The sequence below is a fragment of the Macrobrachium nipponense genome, chromosome 21 (genome assembly GCF_015104395.2).
Source record: "Macrobrachium nipponense isolate FS-2020 chromosome 21, ASM1510439v2, whole genome shotgun sequence".
Taxonomy (NCBI): domain Eukaryota; kingdom Metazoa; phylum Arthropoda; class Malacostraca; order Decapoda; family Palaemonidae; genus Macrobrachium; species Macrobrachium nipponense.
In genome coordinates this window covers 49,227,743-49,255,332 of record NC_087212.1, presented here as the reverse complement: position 1 = coordinate 49,255,332, position 27,590 = coordinate 49,227,743, and the positions used below count along the sequence as shown (strand labels likewise).

At 42.1% G+C, this 27,590-nt stretch overlaps 1 protein-coding gene across 1 annotated transcript in view; it reads left to right on the top strand.

The window, feature by feature from the left end:
* LOC135197474 (mitogen-activated protein kinase kinase kinase 15-like) overlaps positions 1 to 27,590 on the top strand; it is a 259,241-nt gene that overhangs the window by 2,538 nt on the left and 229,113 nt on the right. The window contains 4 exon segments of the mRNA XM_064224540.1: positions 4,632 to 4,832; positions 12,271 to 12,465; positions 13,591 to 13,763; positions 19,659 to 19,827. Coding sequence (XP_064080610.1) covers positions 4,632 to 4,832; positions 12,271 to 12,465; positions 13,591 to 13,763; positions 19,659 to 19,827 — 738 coding nt within the window.

The following is a 27,590-nucleotide window of genomic DNA, read 5'->3' as shown; positions in this document are numbered from 1 at the left end:
TGGAATGTTTACTATGAAAATCTGTAGATAGGGAAGCAATTATTCAGAGGGTTGTAGAAATCCATGGAATCATGAAAAAGGACAGGTGAAGACCTAGACTCAATGGGAGTTCTCACAAAAAGTGCACAGGATGGAGGAGTGTACAGAGAACTAATTTCACATCTAACCCAATTAGTGGAAATACAGAACAGTTTATAATGATGATTTTGGTCAAGTTGATTTGTTTCATAACCAGAAATTTAAAGATCATTGCTCTGAACCCAATTGAAATTATGGAAGATGGTCCACCTGTGCCTGCAACTAAAAACCTTCCAGAGTTGAGAGTACCATGCATTTAAGATACATATCTACTAATGTTCTGTATCCACATATGTTGTTGGATCCCATAATAGCCAGTTCTTCCTACACATCCCTACTGTGCTTGCATTGTTGGATACTAGTATTTATATTTAATGAATCAGAATACTACGTAATTTGTTGTCTTGAGAAAGTTTTTTTTTTTATATAAGTAACTTACCAAAGTAATTACAGGCGGTCCCCGGGTTACGACGGGTCCGGCTTACGACGTTCCGAGGTTACGACGCTTTTTCTTAAATATTCATTGAAAAATCCGCCCTGGGTTACGACGCTTGTTCCGAGGTTACGACGCTGACGCTTCCGACGCTCCGAGTTTACAACGCTTTTAAAAAACACATATTATGATAAGATAAGAATCCTTTATAGTTTAGCACAGTTTTTCTCTCTCTCTCTCTCTCTCTCTCTCTTTGTATTTTCCAAGAAAATAATCACTATAATCTCTCTCTCTCTCTCTCTCTCTCTCTCTCTCTCTCTCTCTCTCTCTCTCTCTCTATACTACAAAGATGTTATGTTTTTAGTTTGAATAAATAAATGATTTACTTTTTCAAATATGAATATTAATTTATACAGCAATAATATCAATTCATTAAAGAAAATACCATAGTGAATTAGTAAGATTTAGCTTTTATTTAAAAAAATTATCGAAGAATGAAGGAAATCCCAGTCTTCTCTGTTGAAGGAAATCCCAGTCTTTTCTGTAACCTTTCCAGGTACTAAAACTGTCAGATATATATCATGTTCTGTGACAGCCAAAAGGGGGAAGAGCTGGGGGAGAGCTCTCTCTCTCTCTCTCTCTCTCTCTCTCTCTCTCTCTCTCTCTCTCTCTCTCTCATTTACTGAGACTCGAGATTTTTTATGTACTTGTACTATTTGTTTTAATACTTTCAAATAATAATAATAATAATAATAATAATAACTGTAATTACAAAATTTCATATGTGATAGTATTTTAAAGAAATACAATACGTACTAATCTATCCATGTCACTTTTAATTAAGGTTAACTCTCTCTCTCTCTCTCTCTCTCTCTCTCTCTCTCTCTTTTGCCACACAAGATGATAATGAGTCATAGTGGTAACGCCTCTCCCTCTCTTCGCTGGAAGCGTTAGAAACAAAGAGATACACGCTCTCTCTCTCTCTTTTACCGAGATGAAAGAATTTTTATGGTACTAGTATGTAAAATGTTTGATAATTTCAGTTATTTAATAATAATAATAATAATAATAATAATAATAATATAAAAACTTTAATTACAAAATTCATAATGGTCTTATTTTAAAGAGATGAAAATGACCTTTTCATTTCACTTGTAAGGATAATTCCTCTTCTTACTGAGATGATAGAAGTTTTTATGGTAGATGCACGTGTTATTATATTTTCAAATAATAATAAGAACAATAATAATAATAATAATAATAGAAATAGTAATAATACGATAAATAATTTCAAAAGAAAATTCTTCCCTGTCTTTTTCTGTATCAATTTCCCCACCTCAACTCGAGTGACACCTTAACAATGCCATACAATGGTCAACGAATTTAATGGTTTTATGTAATCTCTCTCTCTCTCTCTCTCTCTCTCTCTCTCTCTCTCTCTCTCTCTCTCTCCTCTCTCTCTCTGAGATGAGATCATTTTCATGGACGTGTATGTAATAAGTTTATCATTAATATTTTCCAATAATAATACAAGTACAAAATTCATATCTGAGTATTTTAAATACAATAATCATTCCATTTCTCTCTCTCTCTCTCTCTCTCTCTCTCCACAAGATACTTGTCATGCATTTGGTGTTTCTATTTCTTCCTTTTATCTCTCTCGCTCTCAGCAAAAGAATTGATAGACAGACAAACATAATTGCACAGTCCTCTCTTTCTCTCTTCTATGGAGAAATATATGTATTTATGGGAGGGGGAAAAAGTTGCCTACCGACATTCATTTCAATCTATTGAAACCTAGGAGTTATTTCTCTCTCTCTCTCTCTCTCTCTCTTTGTATTTTAATGAAAATATACAGTAATTTGTGAATACACAGTGTTGCACATGAAAAAAGTAAATTAGTGATAATTTTAGAGATACGGCCCTAAGAAAAATTGCAAATTAGTAGTGAAATTTTCCCTGTGGACATGTTTTCAAGAACGTCGTTCCGGCTTACGACGATTTTCGGGTTACGACGCGTCTTAAGAACGGAACCCCCGTCGTAACCCGGGGACCGCCTGTACATAGCTGTAAGTTTCTACTTTACAGCAGCTAAAAATTTTGAAATTTGCAATAGCGCTCTTTTGTTTTGTGTGTAGGTAACTAGTCCCACCCACTTTTGGGAGTGAATACTAGGTACAACACAGCTGAAGAGCTCCATTTGTTTCTGCCGGTCAATGACGTTACATGGTTGCTGAGCAGCTCTTAGAATTTTGGTTGTGGCTTTTGCTGGTTTGGTGACATATTCAGTTGTTTTGGTAGCACTAATTATATTAGCTTAGCTTTTATTATTACTGATTGTGACTTTTTGATTTGCATTATGTCAGATTCTAGTTTACCCAGTACGTATTAGATTTTGCAGACTGATTTCTGCTAAATATGACACTCACACTGTATGTTGCATATGTAGAGGGCAAGTTTGCTCTTTGACTCTTTCTTGTGACGAGTGTTGACTGGGGCAAGAGAAAATGGGAGGTGTTAAAAGCTCATTTAGCTAAGCTCCAATGTGACAGGAATAGGAAAGCGGCTGCTAGAGCCGAGTCTAGGGTCTCTACTTAGGTGAGTTCAGCTAAGAATGATAATGTTAATATTCCTGTACCTTCTATTCATTTGACTGCTTTTTCACCTATTTCAAGCCCTCCAACTTTCTCTTCTACTCAGATTCCTGACTCCCTTTCTTTTGAACCGAGTGTCACTGCCAGTCTGAAAGCGCAGATAGACCAAAAGTTTGGTTGTTTCCTACAAGATATACAACCCTCAGTCATTTACATTAGGAATTACCTTCAGCGTAGGCTGGAATATGGCCGTTAAATTCTTGAACATGGTGATTAGGCAGTAACTACCATCTGGTAGGAAGGTAAGCTTGCCTGCCCAGATGTAAACACTCCACTGCTTTCGGCCATCTTCCAATGAAGATGTATGTGTTTACGTCTGGGCAGGTGGGCCTACCCGATTACCAGACAGTAGTTACTGCCTAACCCCATTATTCAAGAATTTCATGGCCATATTCCAGCCTACACTGAAAGTATGTAATTCCTAATGTAAAGGACCTCAGGTTTGTATAGTTAAGAAAAATACAATTTCTTTTTAAAAATTTTGATCTGTTAGTGAACAGCATTGACCAAATTGGGGACTGCAGTGAAAATTCCTTATGAACAAAGTGAATAGTTTTAGTGCAAGTGCAGTGAGGAGGTAGCTATCCATCCCACCAATGCTCCTAGACCAAGATTCCTGCTAAACTCTCCTCCCCCTAGGAGGAAGCTAATTGGCACTCCAAGGGAGGTCAGTGGGTTTTGCTCACAGGTAGTTGCCCTTTCACTGAGTCTGTTGAACACCCAGGACTCGTTGGACGATCATTGAAAACGCCAGTTTCCAAGTGTCCAGCGCCCAAACTTCTAGTGTCCGAGCGCCTGTTGGCCAAATGCCACCCAGTGTATGAGTATTCTTTGTATCAGAGCGAGCAGTGTTCTAATGGCCAATATCCGAGCGTTCAGCATTCAAGGATCCAGCTTCTGCTAAATGCGCTTTGTTAGAGATTCTTCCTGTTCAGGTGTCCAGTGCCCACACACCTGGAGTCCTAAGGCTTACCGGTGTTGATGCATGCTTCCACTCATTTGGCACTAGAAGAGAAGCGTCCATTGCCACATTCCAAGTTTCATTTACCCCCTCAGTAGGGACAGATGGATTTAGGTTTTCCAGTAGTAGAGGATCCGTCATTTACACTTATCCAATGATGGCTCGATAGTATTTTGAGCCGCTTATGGACAGAGCACAAATGAATTGAGCTCTTCAACTGTGTTGTACCTATTCATTCCCGAAAGTTGGCGGGACTACATAGGTACCAACACCAAAAACAAAAGAGAGCTATTGCAAATCTCTAAATTTTAAGCTTTCGTAAAGTAGCAGCTTACAGCAATGTAATTACTTGGTAAATATGTATGTACTATATACCAAAATATTATTATAGAAATATAATTTTGTTCATTATTGCAGTCTTTTCCTTTTGTACTGATTTTTTTTCTTTTGTGACTTTATTCCTTTTTTATTTTTTCATATATAAATTGTAAATTCGTTCCTACAGATACCCACGATGACAGATAGTTTAGGCAGCAAGAGTGACCATTCTGGTCAGTCGGTCATTTTAGCAGGCGTTCGTGCTCGAATGGATGTTGTCTGTGTGTTAGATCTAAGTCACACTGAACGCCAATATCAACGAAGAAAAGCATGGGATGAAGTCAAAGCCAGCTGCCTAGCTGTCAATGCCAATTGCTTCCATATCCAGGTGAGAAAATCAACTTTCAGGGTTTCATCAACTAAATAGTGGCATACTCTGTCTTTAGAAATGCCTTTCCTCTTGACTGCTTGTATACTATGTCAAAGAGTCAACTGGTGTGATCAGATAATCTTTCTGCATAATTTTAGATGTACAGTTTTGTTTTAATCTGTATTCAGTCATTTACTTTCCTTAATCCATGCAATAGAATTTATATACTATTAACTAGGCATCTCTAATGTGTTTGCCAAAGTTTACATATTGTGTACTCTATTTGTGACTATTAATTATACATGAATAATTTTTTGGTTAAGTTCCATATCACTGGTTTAATAACTCTTGAAATGATGAATAGAAACTGTTGTTGTTATATTAGTGTTGTAATATCAGGAGGACCAGTGTGTCAAATTCGTAGAGTAATGGGGCTCTACTAAAGAATTTACTTTTTGATTGAGAGGTGAATATGAAAGCAAGGTAAACTTGAAGAAGTAATGCTGAATAGCAAGAGACCTAAGGAAATAGGAGTTGGGAAAGTAAAAGGCAGAAAGCACTGCAGCTATGGCTCAGGAAAAAACCTAGCAAAGAACCATTAGCAACATCTACAGTGTACCATGCAAAGCACAGTGTAAGTGGCACTCCTACTTTAGAAGTACCAGTGCTTGATCTGGCTCCACTTGCTATGATGAGATAGCTACTACTCAGGTAGTCTACGTAAGTGCAGTTCAGGTGTTTACATAATAGAATCAACCTGTTCCTAAAGTTTCTTTTGTTCATGAAACTTACCTGACAGATATATATATAGCTGTATTTTCTGAAGTCCGACAGAATTTAAAAATTCGCGGCACACGCAGTGGGCGGCCAGGTGGTAGTACCCATTCCCGCCGCTGGGAGGCGGATATCAGGAACTATTCCCATTTTCTATTCATATTTTTTCTGTCGCCGGTCGTAAACAAACTGTTTACAGACCTCCGCCTAGGATTTTGAAACTTCATTAGCCACTTAAGTATCCTTAATTATTCTTTCGATTATTAACTTGGATTTGTGGCTAGGCATACGCTATCGTAAATTTTTTCATTGCATTTGATGTCTGAAGCTAGTTAGCCTAGTTTCAGACTTTGTTGTCTGCATGGTAAGGTGAGGCTACCGTAACTTTCGGTAGACACTCGCTTAGTATATATGACGTTTACATGTTTTCTTTGCATAAGGTAATTAGTGTAATGTGTGACTGATTACGGAAGAAGGAGGATTCAATTACGCATTTTAGAGCGTGTTAGAATCAGGAGTTTTCCTCCACAGTAAACAGAAGTTAGAAATAATGAACCTTCTAACCTACTGTAGATTTTATTTGCCTAACCCTGTGGTATGGCTTACGAGCCTAGAAATAAGTGTCTGCTAAAGGATTACATCAAGTAATCTTAGACTAAAGTGCTCGCTCTCCAACCAGTGTTGTGAAGTGGTAGTGCCCCTTGTGTTGTGGAGGGGCGTCAGATCGGCCCCATAATGCTCTAGGCCTGGACCTCTGTCGGACTCCCAGGACTCAGGGAGAGGGCATGTCGAAAGCCGCAAGAGGGTTACGGGGGCTCCCCACCGATCTGGCGTCCCTTCGGCAGAACCTGTTGACTCTTCCCAGGCTGCTAAAGATCGTGCACGTGCGCGAATCTTGAAAGATTGCTTCTCGTCCTCCACCGAGGCGGCCTCCCACACAGGGGTTGGAGTTCTCGGAAGGACTCGCGCCCCCCTAAAGAAGCTTTAGAGAAGAGGACGCTTCACGTCCTCTCTCTCGTCACGAGAGGATGAGAGAGTAAAGAGACCACATTTTTCCCTTTTAGAAGAATGCACTGGCTCTTTTCCTAAGGGACATTTAAGGAGGCTCATTCATCTTGCCAGAAGAGTGATTTGAGCCTCCTGCGAGAACGCTCATGTATATATCATTTATACATTATTAAGGAGGCTCATTCATCTTGCAGAAGAGTGATTTGAGCCTCCTGCTGACCGCGTCATGTATACCATGTAATTATTAAGGAGGCTCTTCATCTTGCCAGAAGAGTGATTTGAGCCTCTCATCGAGTGAACGCATCAGTTATCACTATACATTATTAAGGAGGTTCATTCATCTTGCCAGAAGAGTGATTTGAGCCTCCTGCGAGTGAACGCTCATGAAGTTAGAGCTGTTTCAACCTCGCTAGCATTCCAAAAGAATTTGGTAATCAAGGACATTCTTGATTCCACCTTTTGGAGGAGCAAACTCCAGTATTCGTCTCCTCTCCTCATTGCGCTCCGTATACGTTATGTAACGGTTCGCTTACTTCGATAAAGCAAGCTGATAAGTTTGACGGCCGGCAAGCTGCTTTGCACAGTCAAACAACTTATGTCTCTGGTCGGCATAAGAAGGGCAATTTAGACGTGAGGAAAGCTTTTGGAGGTGCTCGACGTCCTATAAGTAGAGACATTCTCCAGGACGCTCGGCAAGCACCTTGCGGAAGACGAAAGCCATACGTCTTCCTTTAGTGTTCACACTCTTCAGGAGCAGCGTGCGGCTCTCCATGGAGACTCGCATGAGGACGTCCCTTAAAAATATTCAATGTCATACGCAAAACGCGGTTCGTCATAACATTGAGATGTTGGCAAGGTCGCTCGCCAGGACGCCTCTTTGGCGGCCTTGCATGCATCAAGGCGCTCAACGAGTTCCTCTCTGAAACGTCGTTCAGAAGACTTGGTGTTTCTCTGCTCAGACACTCTCGTAGCTGGACGCTTTCCAGGACGCGTTTTGAGGACGCTCGGCAGGAAGCTTTTGAGGACGCTCAGCAGGACGCTTTCCAGCACGCTTTGAGGACGCTCAGCAGGACGCTTTTGTGGATTACTTTCTGTCATGTAAATGGGTTAGTTCTCATTGACAAAGATCTCATAACATTTTATCGCTTAAGCGGATAAGTAACAAATTTCGGAAGAGCTCTCATTCATTTTCAGAACCGAACGTGGACAGTCGTTTTCCTTTCTTTCTCTCTTCCTCGTCCAGATGATGTAGAGAATTCGATGTTCAAATTACTACAATACTTACGTAGTTTATCTTTGCGTCATTTTGCTAACGCATGGGTCGAGTCATATACGCATATCGTATTTACCTCTGCGGATAGAAGCCGAAAGAACTGTTGTTCTAATGTATTTATTTGACACTCCCTTCAACCTTCCAAGAGTTTTCGGAGTAAGAACAACTCTTCAGGTATTGTTACACGACACACCAATCAGCTTCTGTATTTAGTGAATTTCTGTTTCGTTTAATAGCCTGATTGAGTGTCCTTTTGCTCGATAATATCATACCTATTCCTTCGTAAAGGGAGTAGCTGGCAACTCAGGCAGATAGTATTCTGTTCTCCATTGAAGCTTTCCTTCGAGGAAGACTTCTCCTTCACTCTTTTTGATAGAGATCGAAGGTGGTCGATCTCCAATCCTTATTTTGTTTTCTTTAAGGAAAGAATTTAGGATGGAGATCGTTGTTCAGAATACTATAAATATACTACGTATATTAACCTCGCGACATGATTCTACTAAGCAGTTGAATTGTCCGAGGGGTAGGCGCATATCCTAGTTATTCTACGGATTGCGACTTAGACGAGAAGTATTCTAATTGAACTGCAACATCAACTCAGCTTCTGTATTTAGCGAATTTTGTTTCGTTAAATATGCCTGCTTGAGAGTTTCCTTTGGCTCGATAATTTCATACCTATCCCTTCGTAAAAGGAGTAGCTGGCAACTCAGGCATATAGTGCGAGACGATGATCAAGGCTGCTGTTACTGTGATCTACGCAGTACCGGCTAGCTCGGTGTCATGCTCGGTTGGTTCGTCTCTCTCCCTTGCGGGAATGGCTTAATAAACCGTCTCTTTGCCCTACAATCATGGATTTTAGCCTCGGGTTTGGAGGAAATTTCTAGTAATCTTGAATGATCATACCTGCCGTTTACTTAGAAAATTTCAACAAGATATCTCTTATACTTGTTAGGTGCCGGTTTTACCGCACGGTAACATTCTGTACGAATCTACCGCGGCATAGCACTATAATAATGCTCTCCTGCTTATGCAAAGCGCAGCCTTATTTAGGGAAGGAAGCAGGCTGAGTGAGGGAATGGATGAGTTTGCTGGGGACCATTTCCTCGCTGGAGAAGCTTGTTTTCCCTGAATAAACAGCAATTCAGACCTCTACACAAATTTTACTCACGAAGAAATTGGAAATAACATCAAAGATCTTGTAATTCTAATTTTCTCTCAAACGGCTTGAGGATCACCTCAGGTGATAGCGAGAGGGTGCCAGACATCCGAACAGAGAACAGATGTTCTGGCACATTGTCTGAAAGAATTGGAAGCCAAATTAGTCGGCTTTCCAGTTCCTCGAAGGGTGAGGTTGGATCGAGTGGCCCCAAAATCATCTCGGATAATTTCTCAGTCTCTCATAGCTCGAGAAGAGAGAATTGGTTATGGGCTTGGGCACGGAACGTAACGATCCTCAATAGGTTCGTTAATCTAGTGCACGTCCGTGGGGGTCTTCTCGATCGAAGGCAACAACTACTGACGTCTGAGTAATCCTCACTTAGAAGTATGTCGAAAGTGAGGAGAGACTGAGGGAGTCCTTTCGTTAAGTTTTTCGTAATATTGAAGACGAAGGAGCTTCCTCTTAAGTTGTTCCTTATTCATGATCCTAGAGGATTAGCTTTAGTCGCCACATGTTGGCCTCTAAGAGGTTGGATTCACAGAGGTCAGGTAATTCAGAGAATTGTCCAAAGGACCCTTCCCGAGAGAATCGGTGTAATCAAACATCGTCACTTAGTGAAGTATCTAATCCTCTTCTCTTCTGAGTCTGAAAGCGTTCAGACTATCGAGAAGCGATAAGATCTTCAAGATTAATGGCAGTCTCTTGGCCAAGGCAAGCAGTGCTGCCTATTTTCAGTTTTCAATCGGAGGGGGCCGTTTCTGGAGATAGTGAAGGGAAATGACTGTTCCTCCACCTCGACCTCTGTGAATTTCGTTATGGTTCTATCTTCCGTATGAAGTATGAGATAAGATAGAAGTCCTAACTGTTGTAGAATATGCAAATATGTTGTTGACGGCCTCTAGGCTCAGAGATTCGGTTCTGTCAAACAACAAAGCTTCACGATCTTTGAGGTCTGTGGAGATCTTGTATTCTCTGGATCAAAGGTTCCGGCATGGAACTTAGACGTAGTCCCTGAGTTTCTGATGCCAAAAGCATTTCGAACCTATTCCTTTCTGCGAACTTAATACACGTGACCAGAAAGGCTAATATTCTAACCGCTCTAGCCACGGCAAGGAGGGTTAGTGATTGTTTTAGCCATCATCAGAGGTTTTGGCTTTAAAGGACATAATGCGGTCTGTCCGCTAAGCCTTCCGTTCTTGATAAGAACGAAAACCTGTCTGACCATTGACCGAAGGCTTGGAGACCAAGGGTATGGCACAAATTATTGGGCAAGGGCATTAGAGAGTCCTGTGCCCTGTAGGGTCTCTCAAGTTTTATCTTGATAAAACTATAGAAAGTCAAGGTCAACAGACAATCTGCGGTGTTCCGTAAAAAGACCAGACTAGTTCATGTCCAAGAACACCCTGGCATGATAGCCAAGGAGTTCTTTTAAGAGGTCTCATTCTTATGTTTGCATAAAGATTTGAGATTTTTTCTTAATATCAATGCTCAAGAGGTGAGGGCGCGGCCTCGGAAGCATTTCAACAGAGCATGACACTCAGTAACATCCTGAGTGCCACGCTTTTGCGAAGCAACTCTGGGTTCGCTTCACACTCCCGGACAATCTGCGGTGTTCCGTAAAAAGACCAGACTGGTTCATGTCCAAGAACACCCTGGCATTATAGCCAAGGAGTTCTTTTAAGAGGTTTATTCATTCATTTGGTTTGCATAAAGATTTGAGATTTTTTCTTTAATATGAATGCTCAAGAGGTGAGGGCGCGGCCTCGGAAGCATTCCTTTCAACAGAGCAATGACACTCAGTAACATCCTGAGTGCCACGCTTTAGCGAAGCAACTCTGTGTTCGCTTCACACTCCCACGGGGATGTGAAGACGACATTTCAGATCCGTAAGTCGCTAGGACCGATACATATCCGTAGATATATTATTGGGTGCAAGAAGCAACACGAATCCTATCCTATAGAAAAGGGATAGGGTGTGCTTTTAACTTTGAAGGGTTGGTCGCTTGAGGCGCGTTCCTTTTCTTTAGCCTAGAAGTTATGGAACTAACTTTGATAGGTTAGGTCAGGTGGTGGTTTTAGCTTCGGTGCCCTCAAAAGTATGATCATATGGTCTAGTCACATTGTGGTCACGCCCCCGTTGACAGATCATATAGAGCGCACCAGCATTACAGGTCTCTACCTCGCTGGCAACTCTAGTAACGCAGAAGCAGACTTTGGTGACAGTAATCACGAAGTCGGCTATGCTAACAGGTCAGGAACCAAAGATGTATATCATCTACTTAATTTAGTTTCCCAAAAATCCTATTCTGTCTCATTCCACACCATCCGAGGTGGGATTCAGCTATATATATCTTGTCAGGTAAGTTTCATGAACAAAATGTTATTGTTATAATACAATTAAGTTTGTTCATACTTACCTGGCAGATATATATAATTAAAGTGCCCACCCACCTACCCCTCAGGAGACAGTGGCACTGATAAAATATGAATAGAAAAATGGGAATAGTTCCTGATATCCGCCTCCCCCAGCGGCGGGAATGGGTACTACCACCTGGCCGCCCACTGCGTGTGCCGCGAATTTTTAAATTCTGTCGGACTTCAGAAAATACAGCTATATATATATCTGCCAGGTAAGTATGAACAAACTTAATTGTATTATAACAATAACATTGTCATTCATTTTCTTCTATTCAGAATAGTTTATAACTGACAGTTACTTATAATTATAGAAGCAAATTGAGAATTTTTCTTATCTTGATTCGAAGACATTGTAATACTGTACAAGGTAGCCTGTAAAATACCGCATTAAAGAGTAAGTACATATGTACCGTAATCTAGTTAATGATGAAACCTTATAGCAGTGAGGTTGAATTTTTTTCTTTTATAAAGAATATGGTAGTAAATATTTGAAGTTTAATGACATGGAGAGATATGAAAATATGTACCTGAATCATAACTGTCAGAGTTAGTGAAAAACAAAAACTAACTTTGCTTCTTATAGTAATGCATTGTTGTGTCTATATCCTTTGTACTGCTTTTTTGTAAAAATTGCCATGTGCATTTGATGTTCAATTACTGAAAATTGTATGTTGTTATCTGTACTGTGCCTATTTTACTTACTGTAAATAATGACATTGTGTTATGCTAGATTGTGAATAACATTTTTTTATGTAAGTTCTTTGGTCTAGGTCTCATATATTAATATAAGTGAAAGTATGAGACGTCTTTTTATCCTTCTACAGTTTGAAAAGCTGGACTTTGGGGAAACAAATGTTCTCGACCAGTTTTACAATGCTGATGTTGCTATTGTTGACCTTTCCATCGTTCTTCAGCAGCGCACTCTCTTTTATCACTTGGGAGTTCGGGAGAGCTTTGACATGAGAGAGAATATCCTCCTTTACAATGATTATGATTCAGAAGTCACAATGCCTTTAAAGGTAACTATGAACGTGTTTCATCTGTTTTTGTTTCATATGCAAATTGTTATTACAGTCGATCCCCGCTATTCACAGACTGGATTCGCAGACTCACGTATTCGTGGAGCGGACTCACGTATTCGCGGATTTCTCTATGTACCTTATATAGTACCCATTATTCACAGGAAAAGCACATATATCATGATTAAATGCACTTTTTGTAATAAAACGATTAAAAAAACCAGGTACTATAAACATTTTTAGTGGGTTTTTCTTGAGTTAGAACTAACAAAATAGGCAGTTTTAAGCTTTTTTATAAGGGTTCTAAGTATTTGCGGATTCTAGCTCTTCATGGGGGTTCTGGTATGCATCCCCCACGAATATGGGGTGTCCACTGTAATTCCAACATTTGATGAATGCAGAAATTGAATCTAGACTTTTTTTTTTTTTTTTTTTTTTTTTTTTTTTTTTTTCTTTAATTGTTGTTCACTTACTATTCCTATACATCCATTTGGGATCATTTACATAATAGCTTATGCAAAGATAACCTGCCATTCTTCAGAAAATTATGATAAGATCAAGCTGGTTTTAAGCCATCATGGTTCTTCACTGGTGAATGTATTGTGGTAGGGATTATTTGTATGATGGCTGTGTTGAGGACTGTGATAGGATTTTGGGTTTGTTCATTCAACATCTGTAACTGAAGAACTTGGTTTCCAAACTGTGTGAATTTTCTGTTAAATATTCCATTGTTATTATTCAACTAACTTTCTTGCACAGAATTTGGTTTTCACTGATGATCATATTTTTGCTGAAAGTAGGTGCCTTAATTTTGTATGTGTTTAACATTTGCAAAAAAAATTTTGTTAAATTTTGTAATACAATATGTACAGTAGTAATTGTCTAGTGTGTCATGTTGATAAAGTTCTGGAATTGTTTGTGTAAGAAATTTTTAGGGTGGCCATAAGATATTTTACCTCTTAGAACAACTACCACTGCTCTTCCTTAACTCTTAGGTATTCCTATGTGAAGTACAGATATATATGTCACTTATAAACTAACAAATAAGAAGCAGTTTTTCAAAGAGAAATGAAGTTATATTGCCTTTTTTTTTCATGTTTAATTGATTTTGTATTTCATTTTCAGCTTTCGTGTGGTAACTATGTTTTTATATCTTATCGTACTTTTGACTCTGGTCAATGCGTAATGACTGAACCAAGTATGAGGATTGGCAATGAAGATAGTACCTCAACAGACTCAAAAATACTACTTTCTGCTAAACTTCGTAGACAGCTACAGGATGTAGAAATTCAGTCAAAGTAAGTTTACAGATCATGTTGAAAATAAATGTGATACATTTGGTTAATGTTTAACTTAAGGTTTACTTTTTCATTTTGTACATTGGATGCACTCTTATGAATTTGGCTCCTTAGGAGGTACTGCAATATTGTGTCGTTTATAGTACAGGAGAATCCCGGACCTTGATGCTAATCTGTTCCAGAATAAGCATCAAGATGCGATTCAGTCGAGATCTAAATAAATTTTTTCCATAAGAAATAACTGCAAATGGATTAATCCATTCTTGACCACCAGTTATTACCCTAACCTTGCCTTTTTATACAAAACATTACACTTAAATTACAATTAAAGAACTTCAGAGGTGAATAACATCATATTAGACGTCCTTTTTTTTTTTTTAGATATGTACGTACTGTATAAAAAAAAAATGGCTTACGTTCAATGTGGCCATATTACCGATGGTTGACCGATCCCTATGTGCTAGGCTAGGTATAGTATGTTATACTGTGCTGGGCAGGCACAAAACTTGTTGCTAATTATAGAGCATTGAGAAACAAGACTAATTATTGAAGTAAATTGATGAAATATTAAAAATAAGATACTAAATTAGTCACACAAATGCCTCTTTCATACTCTTCAGTAACATCCTCCTTAAGTTCAGTTGTGATTCTTACCATTTTCCTCTTCTGCTTGTCTGCAATGGCTGTCTTGGGACCCATGATTGAATCAAAATACAGTTCAGAAAGCCACAAAACCTAAGGAAATATTCTTGTACAAGCATGTACTTGCTTTAAACAATAGCAGCAGAGTGAGCTGTCTTTAAACATCACCAACTAGCAGCGATTGATGGAAACACTTGTTTACAAAAATCATATGGTTCATTGGGTTGGATTCTGGTTTTTTGTTTAAGCTGTGATGCAAAATTTACTCTAAATTTTGGCGTCAAAATCCGATTATGTTGAGTTCTAATACAGTCGAGGACTGGGGTTCTATACTCTACTGATTAGTTTTTATAGCACTTTTTCTTCAATTAGGGGTGAAAGTTACAGCAAGACAATGTTGAAGTTGATTAGCTAGCAGGGTGTAATTCAATTTGAAGCAATTTAGTTACTAGCTGCCAATCCTCATTAAATACCCAACCTTAGATTTTATTCTTTTTCCCTTTCTAACTATTATATTGTGTGATTCATTGTGCTTAGGTGTTTAAGTTACTGAAGATTACAAAGTACTGAGTACTATACAATATTTTGTTTTTGTTCCTCCTGAAATGCAAACCATTGCTGCTTATGTGAGAATATCTTTCAGCATGATTTGGAGGTGGTCATTGAACTTGTTTTTAAAAAAAGGTTGTTAGCTGGTGGTAGGGGGGGTTTGTATTTGAATGGGGAATCTCTCTACTTGCTTGACATCAATGAACACTTTTTCTTTGGTTGTCACCTATTGTAGGTAGTATAGTACTTTTTTCTCTGTTGTTGAGCCTGAGTATTTTCTGTGTTGGTGCTTGTTTTTTTCTGTCGTGGAGAAAAAACAAATAGTAAAAAGTTATTGCGACAGGTGGAAGTGCTTGTGTGGGTGCTTCTTATTCCATATGGGTAATGTTTCACACAAGTATTTTATGCTTCTTCCTTATCAAGGGGTGCATCAGTTGGTCACCCTCTCAGTGGTAGGAATTCAGTAGGAGGAAGAGGAAAGGAAGCACTTGTCAGTCTCCTTGGGATAGGTTACAGTACAGTAATACCTTGGGTTACGAATTTAATCCGTTCCAGAACCTGCTTCGTAACCTAAAAAATTCGTAACCCAAATGGATTTTCCCATAAGAATGTTATAAAAAGCAAATAATGCGTTCCACCCGACCATGAATAACCATTTCAATTCATATTTTTCCATTTATTTTTGTTCACTAAGGTTGAAAATTCGTGTAGGAATTACATAAAATTATAAAATTGAAGAATGAAATTAAATATAAACACTAGATTTAATATGCATGCACAGTAAAACCTGAACTTTACCTTTGGCGAGTGTGGCTGCTGGCTTGACGGAGACGGGAGGAGGGGAAGGGTGAGGAGGAGAGGGTTAGGGCTTGGGGGGGAAATCTCCCTCCGTGAACACTTCTGGAAGACTTTCTGGTTCTTTCTTTCTTAGAGAGCACCGTTCACTACGATCACTAATTTTACGCTTACGCAACACTATGTTGTCTTTCACAATTTTGAAAAATATTTTTCTATGAGCAAATTTTCTACATCGTCGAGAATATAAGGCCGTTGTTTCGTCAATACTGTGACACCTTTTGATGCTTTACTGGCTTTAATTTCTTCCTTTTTCTTCAAAATAGTGCAGATCGTTGATTGCGACCGCTTGAAGAATGCTGCAATGTCTTTCACGCACTCGCCTTATCATGCATTTGGATAATTTCCTTCTCCATTTCGACTGTAATCTATCTCCTTCTTCTTATGCTTCCTTCTTGCTGCTTGCCTTCGTCATCTTGGGAGCCATTGTCTTTAGTATTTGGGTAATAGTAATGTATAAGCACTATTACGGAAACACAACACGTGCGCAAATCACTAAGCAAATTTGAGAGCGTATCACGGACAGATGCGTTCAATCTTACCGCCAGCGAGATATTGAAAGAGTTATGGTTTAAAAAGGGTCAAGGGATGCGTAGGAGGAAGTCACGTGACCCTCGTTAAGTTTTGGCCGAAAAAATGCGTTCGCAGATCCCACGCTCATCCGATGTAAACAAAGCAGGCGTTAAGTTTTGGCCGAAAAAAATGCGTTCGCAGATCCCACGCTCATCCGATGTAAACAAATCAGGCGGCCTCCCATGATGGAAATTCGCGCATTCGTATTCCAAGCGAAATTCGTATTCCAGAATGAGGTCGTCACTTCGTAAGTTAAAAAATTCGTATACTAATCGGTTCGTAACCCAAAGTATTACTGTACTTTCTTGGTGACTCCTGACCCTTTCAATTCTTTTCTTTCTTTCCCAACTATTCCTTTCCTCTACCTTCCTCAAAGGTCTGTCTCTTTCTGTCGGGAGGGGGATGTTGTTGCGAGCCATGTGTCTCCTCAGACAATGAGTCTGCTACCCAGGTCCTGCTCTCCATTTGTGTACCCTGCTTTCCCTTGACTATTTTGAAGTCCCTGATTCGATCATTGCCTTCAGTCAAGCATCTGCAGAAGATGGGACGTTACTGAACATCCCTGGGAGTCCCTCTTTTGCTGCTGCGTCTATCACTAAGGAGATTGACCTCCATGGGATGGTAGGAATTACAGTAGGCGGTGCCCCTGTCCCTGCAGCTACAGCATTAGTGACTCTTTATGCATTGATTAGTCTTTGTATGTTTGAGGAGAGCAAGACCCAAGCTAGGAAAGCGGAAAAATTGCAAGAAAACCTTTAACAAGAATCCATGTAGGGCTTTGAGTTAGCACTCTTCTCAGTCTGACAAGGGCAGTAGTCTTGTAGTCCTGTTTGGTTGATGGCTGGGCTGGCCTGGGTCTCACTAATCATGCCCAGTATCCTGTTTCAAACTGTTCCACCAAAAACGTTAGGTTGAGCCAGCACTGTGCTTGCTTGGTTTGGCCCAGGTGTATGGATTGGTACTACTTAGTCATCAGGTTCACTAGTGACAGGTGTCCTCGTGGTACAGTCCAGCATTGGGATAACCTGATGCTGTCAACCATGCTGCTTCAAGTTCAGCTCGTGGTTCGCCACCAGCCCCAGGGTTATGTGTACATAGGCAATGTGTGTGCCTGTTCACTTCTAACCTCTACTAATTTGGCATTACCACTCATGTATACAACCTGATCAACTCCCTCTGAATTTTTTTCTGAGCACTGGTGTTCCTTGGCTTGCCTGTACCTTTGGTACTAATTGGACAAGAAAGTCTTAGGAATAGGCACAAAAGAAGATTTGTCTCCCATTTGTAGTAGAGCCATCTTTACCCCTCATTCTGTGTGTGTATGGTCTTTGAACCATAGATACACTTGAGACATGTAGCGAACTGCTTCCACTGTGCATGGCATTTCCCTTTACCATTTGTTAACACCCCAAGCCTTTCCATAACTTCACAACCAGGAGGAATGCTTAACCTACTCTCGCATTACATTGTGAGTGCCGAGGCTCTTCACCCATACTTCTCTGGGCATGCACACTGGGCTCAAACACACTGGTAGCTCCTCATGGCTCTCATGCCAAGTGATTTTCCCAATCTGCTGGTTCTTTGCAGTATCCCAAAGAGATTTCATGTGGCTGACACTCCCATGATGGGAAAGCGGACCACTTCCTATGAATGTAGATGACTCCTAACAATCAAGCTTCCATTCAGTGGACCCTGGACCTCATCCACCTTAATTGTACCAAGCTCCTGGCAATCACTATGGTGAAAGACTGGCTGCCTGGAACCAGGCCTACAAACTATGGTTATAGATTTCAGGATTGTGGCTGAGCTGTCTATACCAGTTAGAAGCTTTAATCAGTCTTACTCCTTTGGAGTTTCCATTTCCAGGGAAGGACTTGACTCTTGCCTTCCGTAGCATGTCAGTTTCAGGGAATCTTAGAGATAAGCTTTGGACTAAAACCTTACTCACTGGACTGTTGTTCCTCAGTGAAGTGTATTGATGAGTATCACAACTTTCTTGTCTGGTATTTGGAGTTTGTATTGCTTTAATGGTTGTCAGTTCCTGGGATTTTGACAAAACTCAGGAATGAACAGTATGGTTACAGACAGGAGCTTTTATTTTCTCTCACCAGGATCTTTTGGTGGTTCTGATGAGAGACTCGTATGCCTAGTGTGCTCCATGAGTACCTACTGAGTAGGAACAAGCCCCTTGCATCAAGGGTGTCAGTGTCTCTCGCTAATACTGGCAAACCTTGCCCTCTTTCTGTTTGGAGCATCAGACCACCTTTACCTTATTCTATTCAAGTAATGGACATCGCCACAGGTTTTCAAACACCTTTCCTCTGGGACATTACAAACTCCTTTCCTCTGGGACATACAGTGGCTGAAGTGCTTGGAGAGCAGCATAATGCTGTGGATGAGTGTTAGAGTGACTAGTTTCTATTCATTCACCCTTCTGACTCCCTCTGTGAAGTAGCAGCTCAGCCCGAGTATGTGCTCGACCTAGTGTAGATGTGGATGGCTACTCAGTTGAGCTACCAGTCTTAGAAGAGGTTTGATGTCTTAAGCTGGGCTCGTGACATATCCAGGTTGGTTTCTCAGCATCCAGTCTGTTAATGGAGATCACTCCCCATCGAAGGAGTGAGTCTTTTTTCTACATACAAGGTGATGGCTCGTACTTCTGTAGGAACAAATGACAAATTTTTAAAGTTCAGTAATTTGTATTTTTCCCAGGTAAATAAATCAAAGCCTTTTATCTAAGTGCCCACCACAGCAACCCTGTTTTGTCCTTTAGGCTATTCCTTTCACTCTCTGTAATCACCAGTAAACTGCTTATTCAAGAAGTTCAACAACTGCCTTCAACTATCGCTGGATGACCCTTTTATATACCTAGAAAAATACAAATTTCTTTAAAAATTAGTACTTAGTTATTTTTCATGTTTTTTTAAACTCAGAAAGTGAATGTACATGTTTTCTGGGAACATTGTTTTTGTCAGCTTTCACAAGACTGTCTTAGACCCACTGGAGTGAGTGAAAAAGAATGGTTTTATGTTGTTGTAGGTTAGCCTTATTTCATATAGCACGTCCTTTCATAAAACAACGCCCAGCACAAATTATGAAATGTGCCACTCAGTGAATGTTAGAAATGTCTAGAATGGGCTTATCAAGAACAGCAACACCTACTATGAAAACAAATTGTGAAGTATGTTAGTGTATTTGCAATATAATCTTGTTTTGATTGACAATGAATTTTGTTAAAGCATTGTCTCAAGTGGAGCAAATCCTTTTCTTTTGCAGAGCACACATGAAGGAAAAATTCTTAGCTGATTTACGGAAAGCAAGGGAGGTTTACTCAGGTGACGAACTAAAAAAACAGTTACATAATCTCAGAAGACGTCTCGATGATCCCAACATATTGTCGGGTGATGTTGTCCTAAACATGCTCATATCATTACGAGAAATTCAGGCAAGTTGCTGTCAACATTTTTCTGTGTGTTTGTAATGTTTTGAGAAAGATCTTAATAATTCTGATTTGTCAAGATCCAGGTAATAATTAAGGGATTTTGACGAGGGAAAAATCTATTTCTGGGTGATTGGCTCGTGTCGCCCTATGAAAGGATCCTTAATATCATTCTTTCTAGGTAAAATTAATCTAAAATTACCAGAGAAAAACAAAATTAAGAAAATGTCAGTAAAACTGACTCGCTCACTCTTAAAAAGAAGTTGTCGGTAGGTATGATAATAGGGGCGAGGTGTGGAACACTACCACGAGACAATCACCAATTAGAACTTTCCAATCAGAATCCCCCAAGAGAGAGCCGATACCAACGGGCGATGCAGCCGCTACTACTACTACTAGAGGACGCCACGGACAGCAGCGCCCCTAGCGGACATCCTTAATCTAAAAACATCTTGTCCTGCAAGGGGGGGAACAAACCAAAAAAGGGGGGGTTTCATAGGGCGACACGAGCCAATCACCCAGAAATAGATTTTTTCCCTCGTCAAATCCCTTTTCTGGGCTCAGCTCGTGTCGGCCTATGAAAGAGTACCAGAGAAACAGACAAAGATGGGAAAAAAGGAACAATGAAAAGCAGTGTAAAATGATGGATATAATATAAGTAAATCAATTACAGCATACAAACTAAGCACTTAAACTAACTTATATTAAACAGTAAAACAATAGAACGTTAGTAATCTTAAAGTACTTAAATGGTAATTAAAGTAAATTACAGAGATGCATGTAATATAAACAAACAAAGGGATTTACTTAACATATTTACAAAATATACAAAACTCATTGTGTTTCCTACCCTAGCATAAAAATAAAGGGTAGGTACATGAAGTCCATCATTAAAATAAGTATGGCAAAATATACAAACACATTGTGTCCTACCCTAGCATAAAAATAAGGGTAGGTACACTGAAGTACATTATCAGTACAAGTGTGGATGTCCCTAGCAAAAAAATAAGGGACAATCCACTATATGATTCAACGGCTAAGGCTATGATATTCGAGTAGCCTGGCGATAGGGTGAGGCATGTTGGATGATGTAGGTAGAAAGGAGACCTGGATCTATCTTACAACTACTATACAGTATCAGGGCGGAAACAATGTTTCCCGCTGCTACTGCTGAAAACTTTAAAGATTCCAAGGACTTTAGATAATGCCGTTTAAAGACTGTCGGGATTTCCATCCAGTATACTTTCTAAGATCCTCAAAGTTCATATGTTGAAAATAATTAATTGAGGTGGCTACTCCCCTGATATCATGTGCTTTTGGGAATGACTCAGGGTTGGCTTGTTTAATGAAGTAAAGGATTTGCTGTCTAATACCTTTTACTGACAAAGTACCACCTTTTTCTCTCATGAAGAGAGCACCTGAGGATCTTGAAGAAGTACGAGATAGAAAGGCTCTAAGAGTTGATACTGGGCAGAGAGAAGGATCCTGTGGAAGTGGGATAACCTTCCAAGGAGCCCACCTTGCAATAGGATCCTCATTTTTGGCTAAAAAGCTACGATCCGGAGCAAGTAGAACTTCTCCTGATGGGAGGAATTCCACATGACCCGCATCCTGGATAGAGCTGACAGTTCTGAAATTCTGGCTCCTGAGGCTAGGCTTAATTAGAATAATGTCTTCCTCAGGAGCATTATGAATGTACAGGATGAGTTGTCAGTATCTGAAGCTAGTTTGAGGACATCATTCAAGAACCATGAAACTGTAGTAGGCCTCTGAGAAGGTCTAAGTCTAGCACAGGCTTTAGGGATAGATGTGAAATAAGATTCAGTCAGATCTATCTGAAAACCTACTTGAAAGATTTTCTTCAAAGCCGATTTATGAGTGGTAATCGTGCTAGCTGCTAAACCTTTTTCAAACAAGGATCTGAAAAAGGATATAGCCAAATTAACTGTCATGGTTGTAGTGTTCGATTCTCTCAAGAAAGATGCTAATTTTTTAACAGCTGAGTATATTGTCTAATGGTTGACTCTCTCTTATCTGATTCTAGGAAGAGAATATTCTGTGGATCAATATCAGCATCTTTATTTAGCCGCAAACTTCATGAAGTCCATAAGTTAGGGTCTGGAGAATTCCTGAGGAAGCGAACACAGTCCTCATTTGTACTGATTTGTGATAGCTTGGGATTGGGGATCCGTTGAGGTCGGAGACCCAATTCCAGAAGAAGAGGATACCAGTTGCTCTTGGGCCAGTCCGGTGCAATCAGAGCTACTATCCCTTTGAAAGACCTTAGTTTGCATAGGACTTTCAAGAGAAGATTCACTGGGAGGAAAAATTATAAATTCTCCTCCACTGATTCCAATCCAACGACAGGGCGTCCGTGGCATAAGCCAGAGGTCCAGGTTGGGGGCCACATAGCAAGGGAGCTTGTGGTTCGCTTGTGAGGCGAAGAGATCCACTTGGAGACCTGGGACTCTCCGGCTTACCCACTGGAATGACCGTCGTCCAGAGACCACTCTGATTCCAGAGGAACTGACCGGACAGGGCGTCTGCTATCAACATTCCTTACTCCTGCCAGGTGAGTGGCAGACAGATGCCATTTGTGTTTGTTTGCTAATGCAAAGATGGCTATCATGACATGATTCACATGCTTGGATTGGACCCTCCTCTGTTGATGCAATGAACTACCACTGCACTGTCCAAAACTAGCCTTAGATGAGACTTCTTCGGGGAAGCAGTCTCTTCAGAGTAAGAAATACTGCCATTGCTTCAACACGTTTATGTGGAGCTGGCGAAATTGAACTGACCAAGTCCCCTGAACCTGTTTGAACTGAGAGTATCCCCCCCACCCGACAGGGATGCATCCGTGTGAATGGTTAACACTGGGAGGGGATATTGAAGGGGTACTTTCTGGCTAAGTTCTTTACTTTTGACCAAGGCCGTAGTTGGTTGCGGAGGATCTGTGGGATTACTGACAACTTGTCTCGATATTTGGAGTTGCTCTTGACCGCCAAATTCGATTTATATCTTTCAGCCTTGCTTTCAGAAGGATATCTGTACCGAAGCAAAACTGAGAGACCCTAGGATTCTCTCCTGGTTTCTTCTTGACGTTTGATTGCATTTGAGAAATTGTCTGACAGATTTTGCTATTCCTTCCGTTTGGCCACTGGAATTGACAGATTGTGGGAAGACAAATCCCATTGGATTCCTAGCCACTGAAAACGAGATTCCGGAGTAAGTCTTGGATTTCGTTTGTTTATCTGGAACCCCAGATGTTCCAGAAAGTGAACTACCTTTTGGTGGCTTTGAGACATTCCTCGACTGTTGGTGCCCAGATCAACCAATCGTCGAGGTATGCTGCTTACCATGATTCCCTGAGCTCTCAATTGTTGAACAACCACTTCTGCTATTTTTGTGAATACCCTGGGGGCTACATTCAGACCGAAGGGCATCACTTTGAATGAGAATGTTTGATTTCCTAGCCTGAATCCTAGGAATGGGCGAGCTGCCTGGCTATAGGGATATGATAGTATGCGTCTGTAAGATCGATGGAGCATGTGACGGCTCCACGCGGAAGTAAGGTCCTTACTTGCGAGAGGGTAAGCATCTTGCAACTTGTCGCAACGAATGAAAGAGTTTAGCTTTGACAAGTCTTAAGATTACCCTTCTTTTGTGGAGCCTTTCTTTGGCACGCTGAATAAGCGACCTTGAAATTTTAGATGCTTGACTCTCGCAATAGCTCCTTTCTGAAGGAGTTCTTCCGCGTAATCTGTCAATTCCTTTGACGGTATCTGGTGGAATGATTTGATTGGAGGAGGATCTTTGATCCAACTCCAGCCCAATCCTTTGGACACTATGCTCTGTGCCCAATTGCTGAACCCCCACCTGTGGCGGAAGAGGAACAGCCTCCCTCCTACCTGGGGAGCCTCATTGTTGATGGGCGGGTTGGCCACCACGCCCTCCTCTGAACTGCCTGCTCCTTGTCGCCCTTCCTGCGCACGCTGACGAAAGTGACCTCTCGCCCTACCTCTCGGCTGATTGTAGCCTTGAGCCTCATATGCAGGGTTGAAGGCCGGCGAGATAGCGTAGGAAGTGGATGGCTGAGATTGAGGGGACAACAAGAGGATAGGCTGATTTTGCTTTGAGCTAGCAGGTTGTCCTTGTTGGGTAACCGGGACTGCCTGCACAAATTGCTGCTGTTGCTGGAGTTTTTTATATGGCTGGAACCTCTTACCAGCCTTCTTCGGTTTCTTACCAGCAGTGGGAACGGAAATCCTGTTTCCTCTTCGAGAAATACCCCACCTAGCTCTAAGGCTCTGGTTGAGCCTAGCAGCTTCGTGGTGTACTTCGTTGACCACGGACTCTGGGAAGAGATCCGCTCCCCACATGCTAGAGGCCAAGAGTCTATTCGGCTCATGCCTAATGGTACACTCTTGTAGAACATGCTTTCGGCAGTTCCTCCTAGCCTGGAAGAAGTCAAAAGCGTCCGTTAGTACCGTCTGGAACTGAGATTTCGCCAGAATCTTGAAAAGTGGTTCCGTAGCATAAGAGAGGGCAGCCATTTCCGTAATTATAAGGGAATTGAGGGACCTGCCAAACCTGGTTCGCGCATCAAACTCTGCCTGGATAGGAATCCGGCAGCCTTGGTAGGTTGTCTCGCCGAACTGGTCCATGGCGCAGTCCGGTTTGAGCTTACCAAGCGTGAATGTAGCTGGCAAGTTCTCCCACAATTCTCCGAAAGCAGGGAAGAGCGGAGAAGTAGACTCCGCCTCCCTCAACTGTGGGATGGGCTCATCCTTGAGGACTGCCTGAAGGGACTTCTCCACTAATTTCGTGCGAACGGAAGAGAAACCTCCTCTTCCTTCCGCGCAAAGGGAAAATAGTGAAGGGACTCTTGTAGGCCTGGAGTTTGGTGTTCGTACACTCCCAGTCCTCAAGGCAGTGAACCCATTCCCGCTGAGCATGATCCCTACTGTATAGGACCGACTCTTTAGAGATCTTGTCTTCCCTCGTCAGAGCCGTTGGCGTCAGCCTAGCATAACCGATGAAAGGCTGCGTCAGACCCGGAGGGTAAAACTCGAAGTCCTCAATCCTTCGAGTTCCACACTCCGGGATAGAGATCATCCCATCCTTGAAAGGAGCGTAGGCAGCTACTCTCCATGGTTCTCCATAGAGAAGCTGGCAAAGAGTCATATGGCGGGAGTTGGAGAATCCCAGTGCTTGACGCTGGGGAGACTGGAAGAGGAACCTGAGATAAGCCCGGCTACTCGGTCCTCATTTTCTCTCATCCTGTTAGAGAGGTCTTGAATTGACTGGCCTGACTGAGACAGATGTTTGACAAAAACTGTGCAAACATCTGCTCGAACCGTGTCCCCAGGGCGGAGACTTGCGAGGCCAACCCAGCTCGCCCACCTGTTGCATCACCACTGCTGAGAAAGCAGAGGGATCAAAGGTGCTAGGACCTGCTACCCCTACCGGCGTAGCCGGAGTGGAAGCGGTGGAGGCGGGAGAAGGCAGTGGCTCGGCGGGAGCGCGAGCCTTCTCCTTAGAAGCCTTGCTTCTGGAGCTCTTTGAGTGAGAAGAGCTCGGCTTCGCTTTCACCGCATCGGCGTAGGAAGTCGACGACTTCCTAGCCGAAGAAGACGAAGACGACTTCTTCGAAGTTGTCTTGGCCAGAGTCTTCGGTTCTCTCTGTCCCTTCACCTTTGCGGGTACAGAGAGAGCGGGAGAGCGGGTAGGGATCTCAGATCCCACAAAGCCTTGGAATGAAGCACTAGAAGAGGGGACAGGAGAAGATCCAGAAGCACCCAAGGAAAGACCTTGGCGCCCGACACACCTACCTAACAACAATACTCCACCCCCCCTACCGCCATGGGCTCGATGTTAAGGTCCAGGGCAGCGACGTCCGGGACCGACTCCTGGGAGGCTACGACCCCAAAGGATTGCTGGAGGTCTTGCTGGATGGAGGCTATCAGAGGGGCAGCGGACAAGGGGTCAACGTAACCGGTCGACTTGCCCGCGGGGAAGATCTGGACGGCCAGCTTCTTATCCAGAATGTAGGGCTGGCCTTTGGCGGCGTTCTTCCCGAAGCCGCCCACCCACGCTTTCAGGGTGGCGAGGGCGACTTCCCTCACACCAGTAGCCTGAAAGAAAGGCGAGATTAGCTTCCAATGGTGGAACGGGGTTAACAAACTTATGACTAAAAGTTGTTAGTAAAATGATAAGGAAGCCTATAACGGACTTACCCCATCTCCCAGCTGACCGACCAGGTCGTAGCAGATGGCGCAGGCTTCTGGGTGCCAGACGATCATCTCGTTGTAAGACGTGGCACAGGGGGCGTGAGACCTACACTCATCGTGTCCACAGGGGTCGAACAGCGTCGCGTTGCACGCTGGGACCTGACAGTTGGTAGCCTGTAAGTGGAAAGATACATGAGTACCAGGTAAACACTTACAGTCTAACAGATGCTCCGCTGGTGCCGGAGCGATAAAGTTAGATTAAACCAGAGCCCCGCCAAAATACGTGTGTAACCAGGGTTGGTTGTGTGCTCTAGGCTATAGCTCCGCTGATGGCGGAGACACAAAAGAGAAACCAACCAGGAGTGGTGGTAAAAGGAAACCACGACGGAAAATGGCGGGGATGGAAGATGAATTTAATCATATAACACAATTCATTGTAAAATTAGGGTATATCCTTAAAAATAATAATAATAATAAAATAAACCTCCCTCCGCCCGTCTACTAGAAGAGTGCGCGGGTAAGAAGCAAGCTCCCTTCCGGTAGCGGGGGAGAGATATAAGGATATAGTAGGCAAGCAACCGACCACTAGAGGTGCCCACCCCGCCCGCTAGCGGAAGCAGTAACCTATAACCAAAGGTGCCCCGGCTGCGACGGAAGGCTCCTTTCGTATAGCGAGGCAGGTGGCTGAGCAACTGGGGAGGGGGGGAGGAAGGTCTCGGTGTAGCACGGCGGGAGCGAGAGAGGGGGGGAGGGATGGCCTACTCCTCCCCACCTCACCAACTACCGCATGGAGACCCGGTACCTCATGAGTGGTCGCCCTATACCCCCCGCTGGGAGGAACCCCTGGCCGCCTCAGAGTAGTAGTGAGAGAAGGCAACTGAGGTTGTCATGACAACCAAGGGGTCCCCCAGCTCCTCCCTATACCAGAAGGGGAGGGCGGAGGCAGGTAAGGTGCGATGGGACACGTGACCGCAAGTGGCCTAGGCCGCGAGCAACACAACCGTGAGAGGGCCACGTGAACCAGGCTGTACCAATACAAGGAACAAGCACCTAGGCTAGCCTAACACCCTAAATGTAATAAATTATACATCGAAAAGATGGAAAAGACACTTTTAGTAAAAGAGAAAGAAGCCCAGGAGGAGGCAGACTGTTCCAAGAAACAGAGGCCTACTCGGAGCCAGCGATAGCCGATGAAGAGCAAGAGCCGGGATGCTGGGCCGGAATAAATAATAATAGCCCTCCAATACCAAAACTAAGAGAAATGGTAGGAGGGCTGAAACTAGCTAAAACTCGATGTAAAAACAATAAAAAAAAAAAACAATGAACGTAAAATAGTAAGCCCATAAGTATAAGAAGTCCCAGTATGGAGGACCGGGAATTCTTACGAGGCAGCATGGCGCCGCCACGAGACAACCAGGGAACCGTATATGACCTATTTAAGAGGAAAATACTGGTACCCGGAAGATAAAAATGTGGTAAAATATTACTTATGAGTTACTTAACTTAGCCGTGGCAATAGCTGAGCGTTCCATGGTA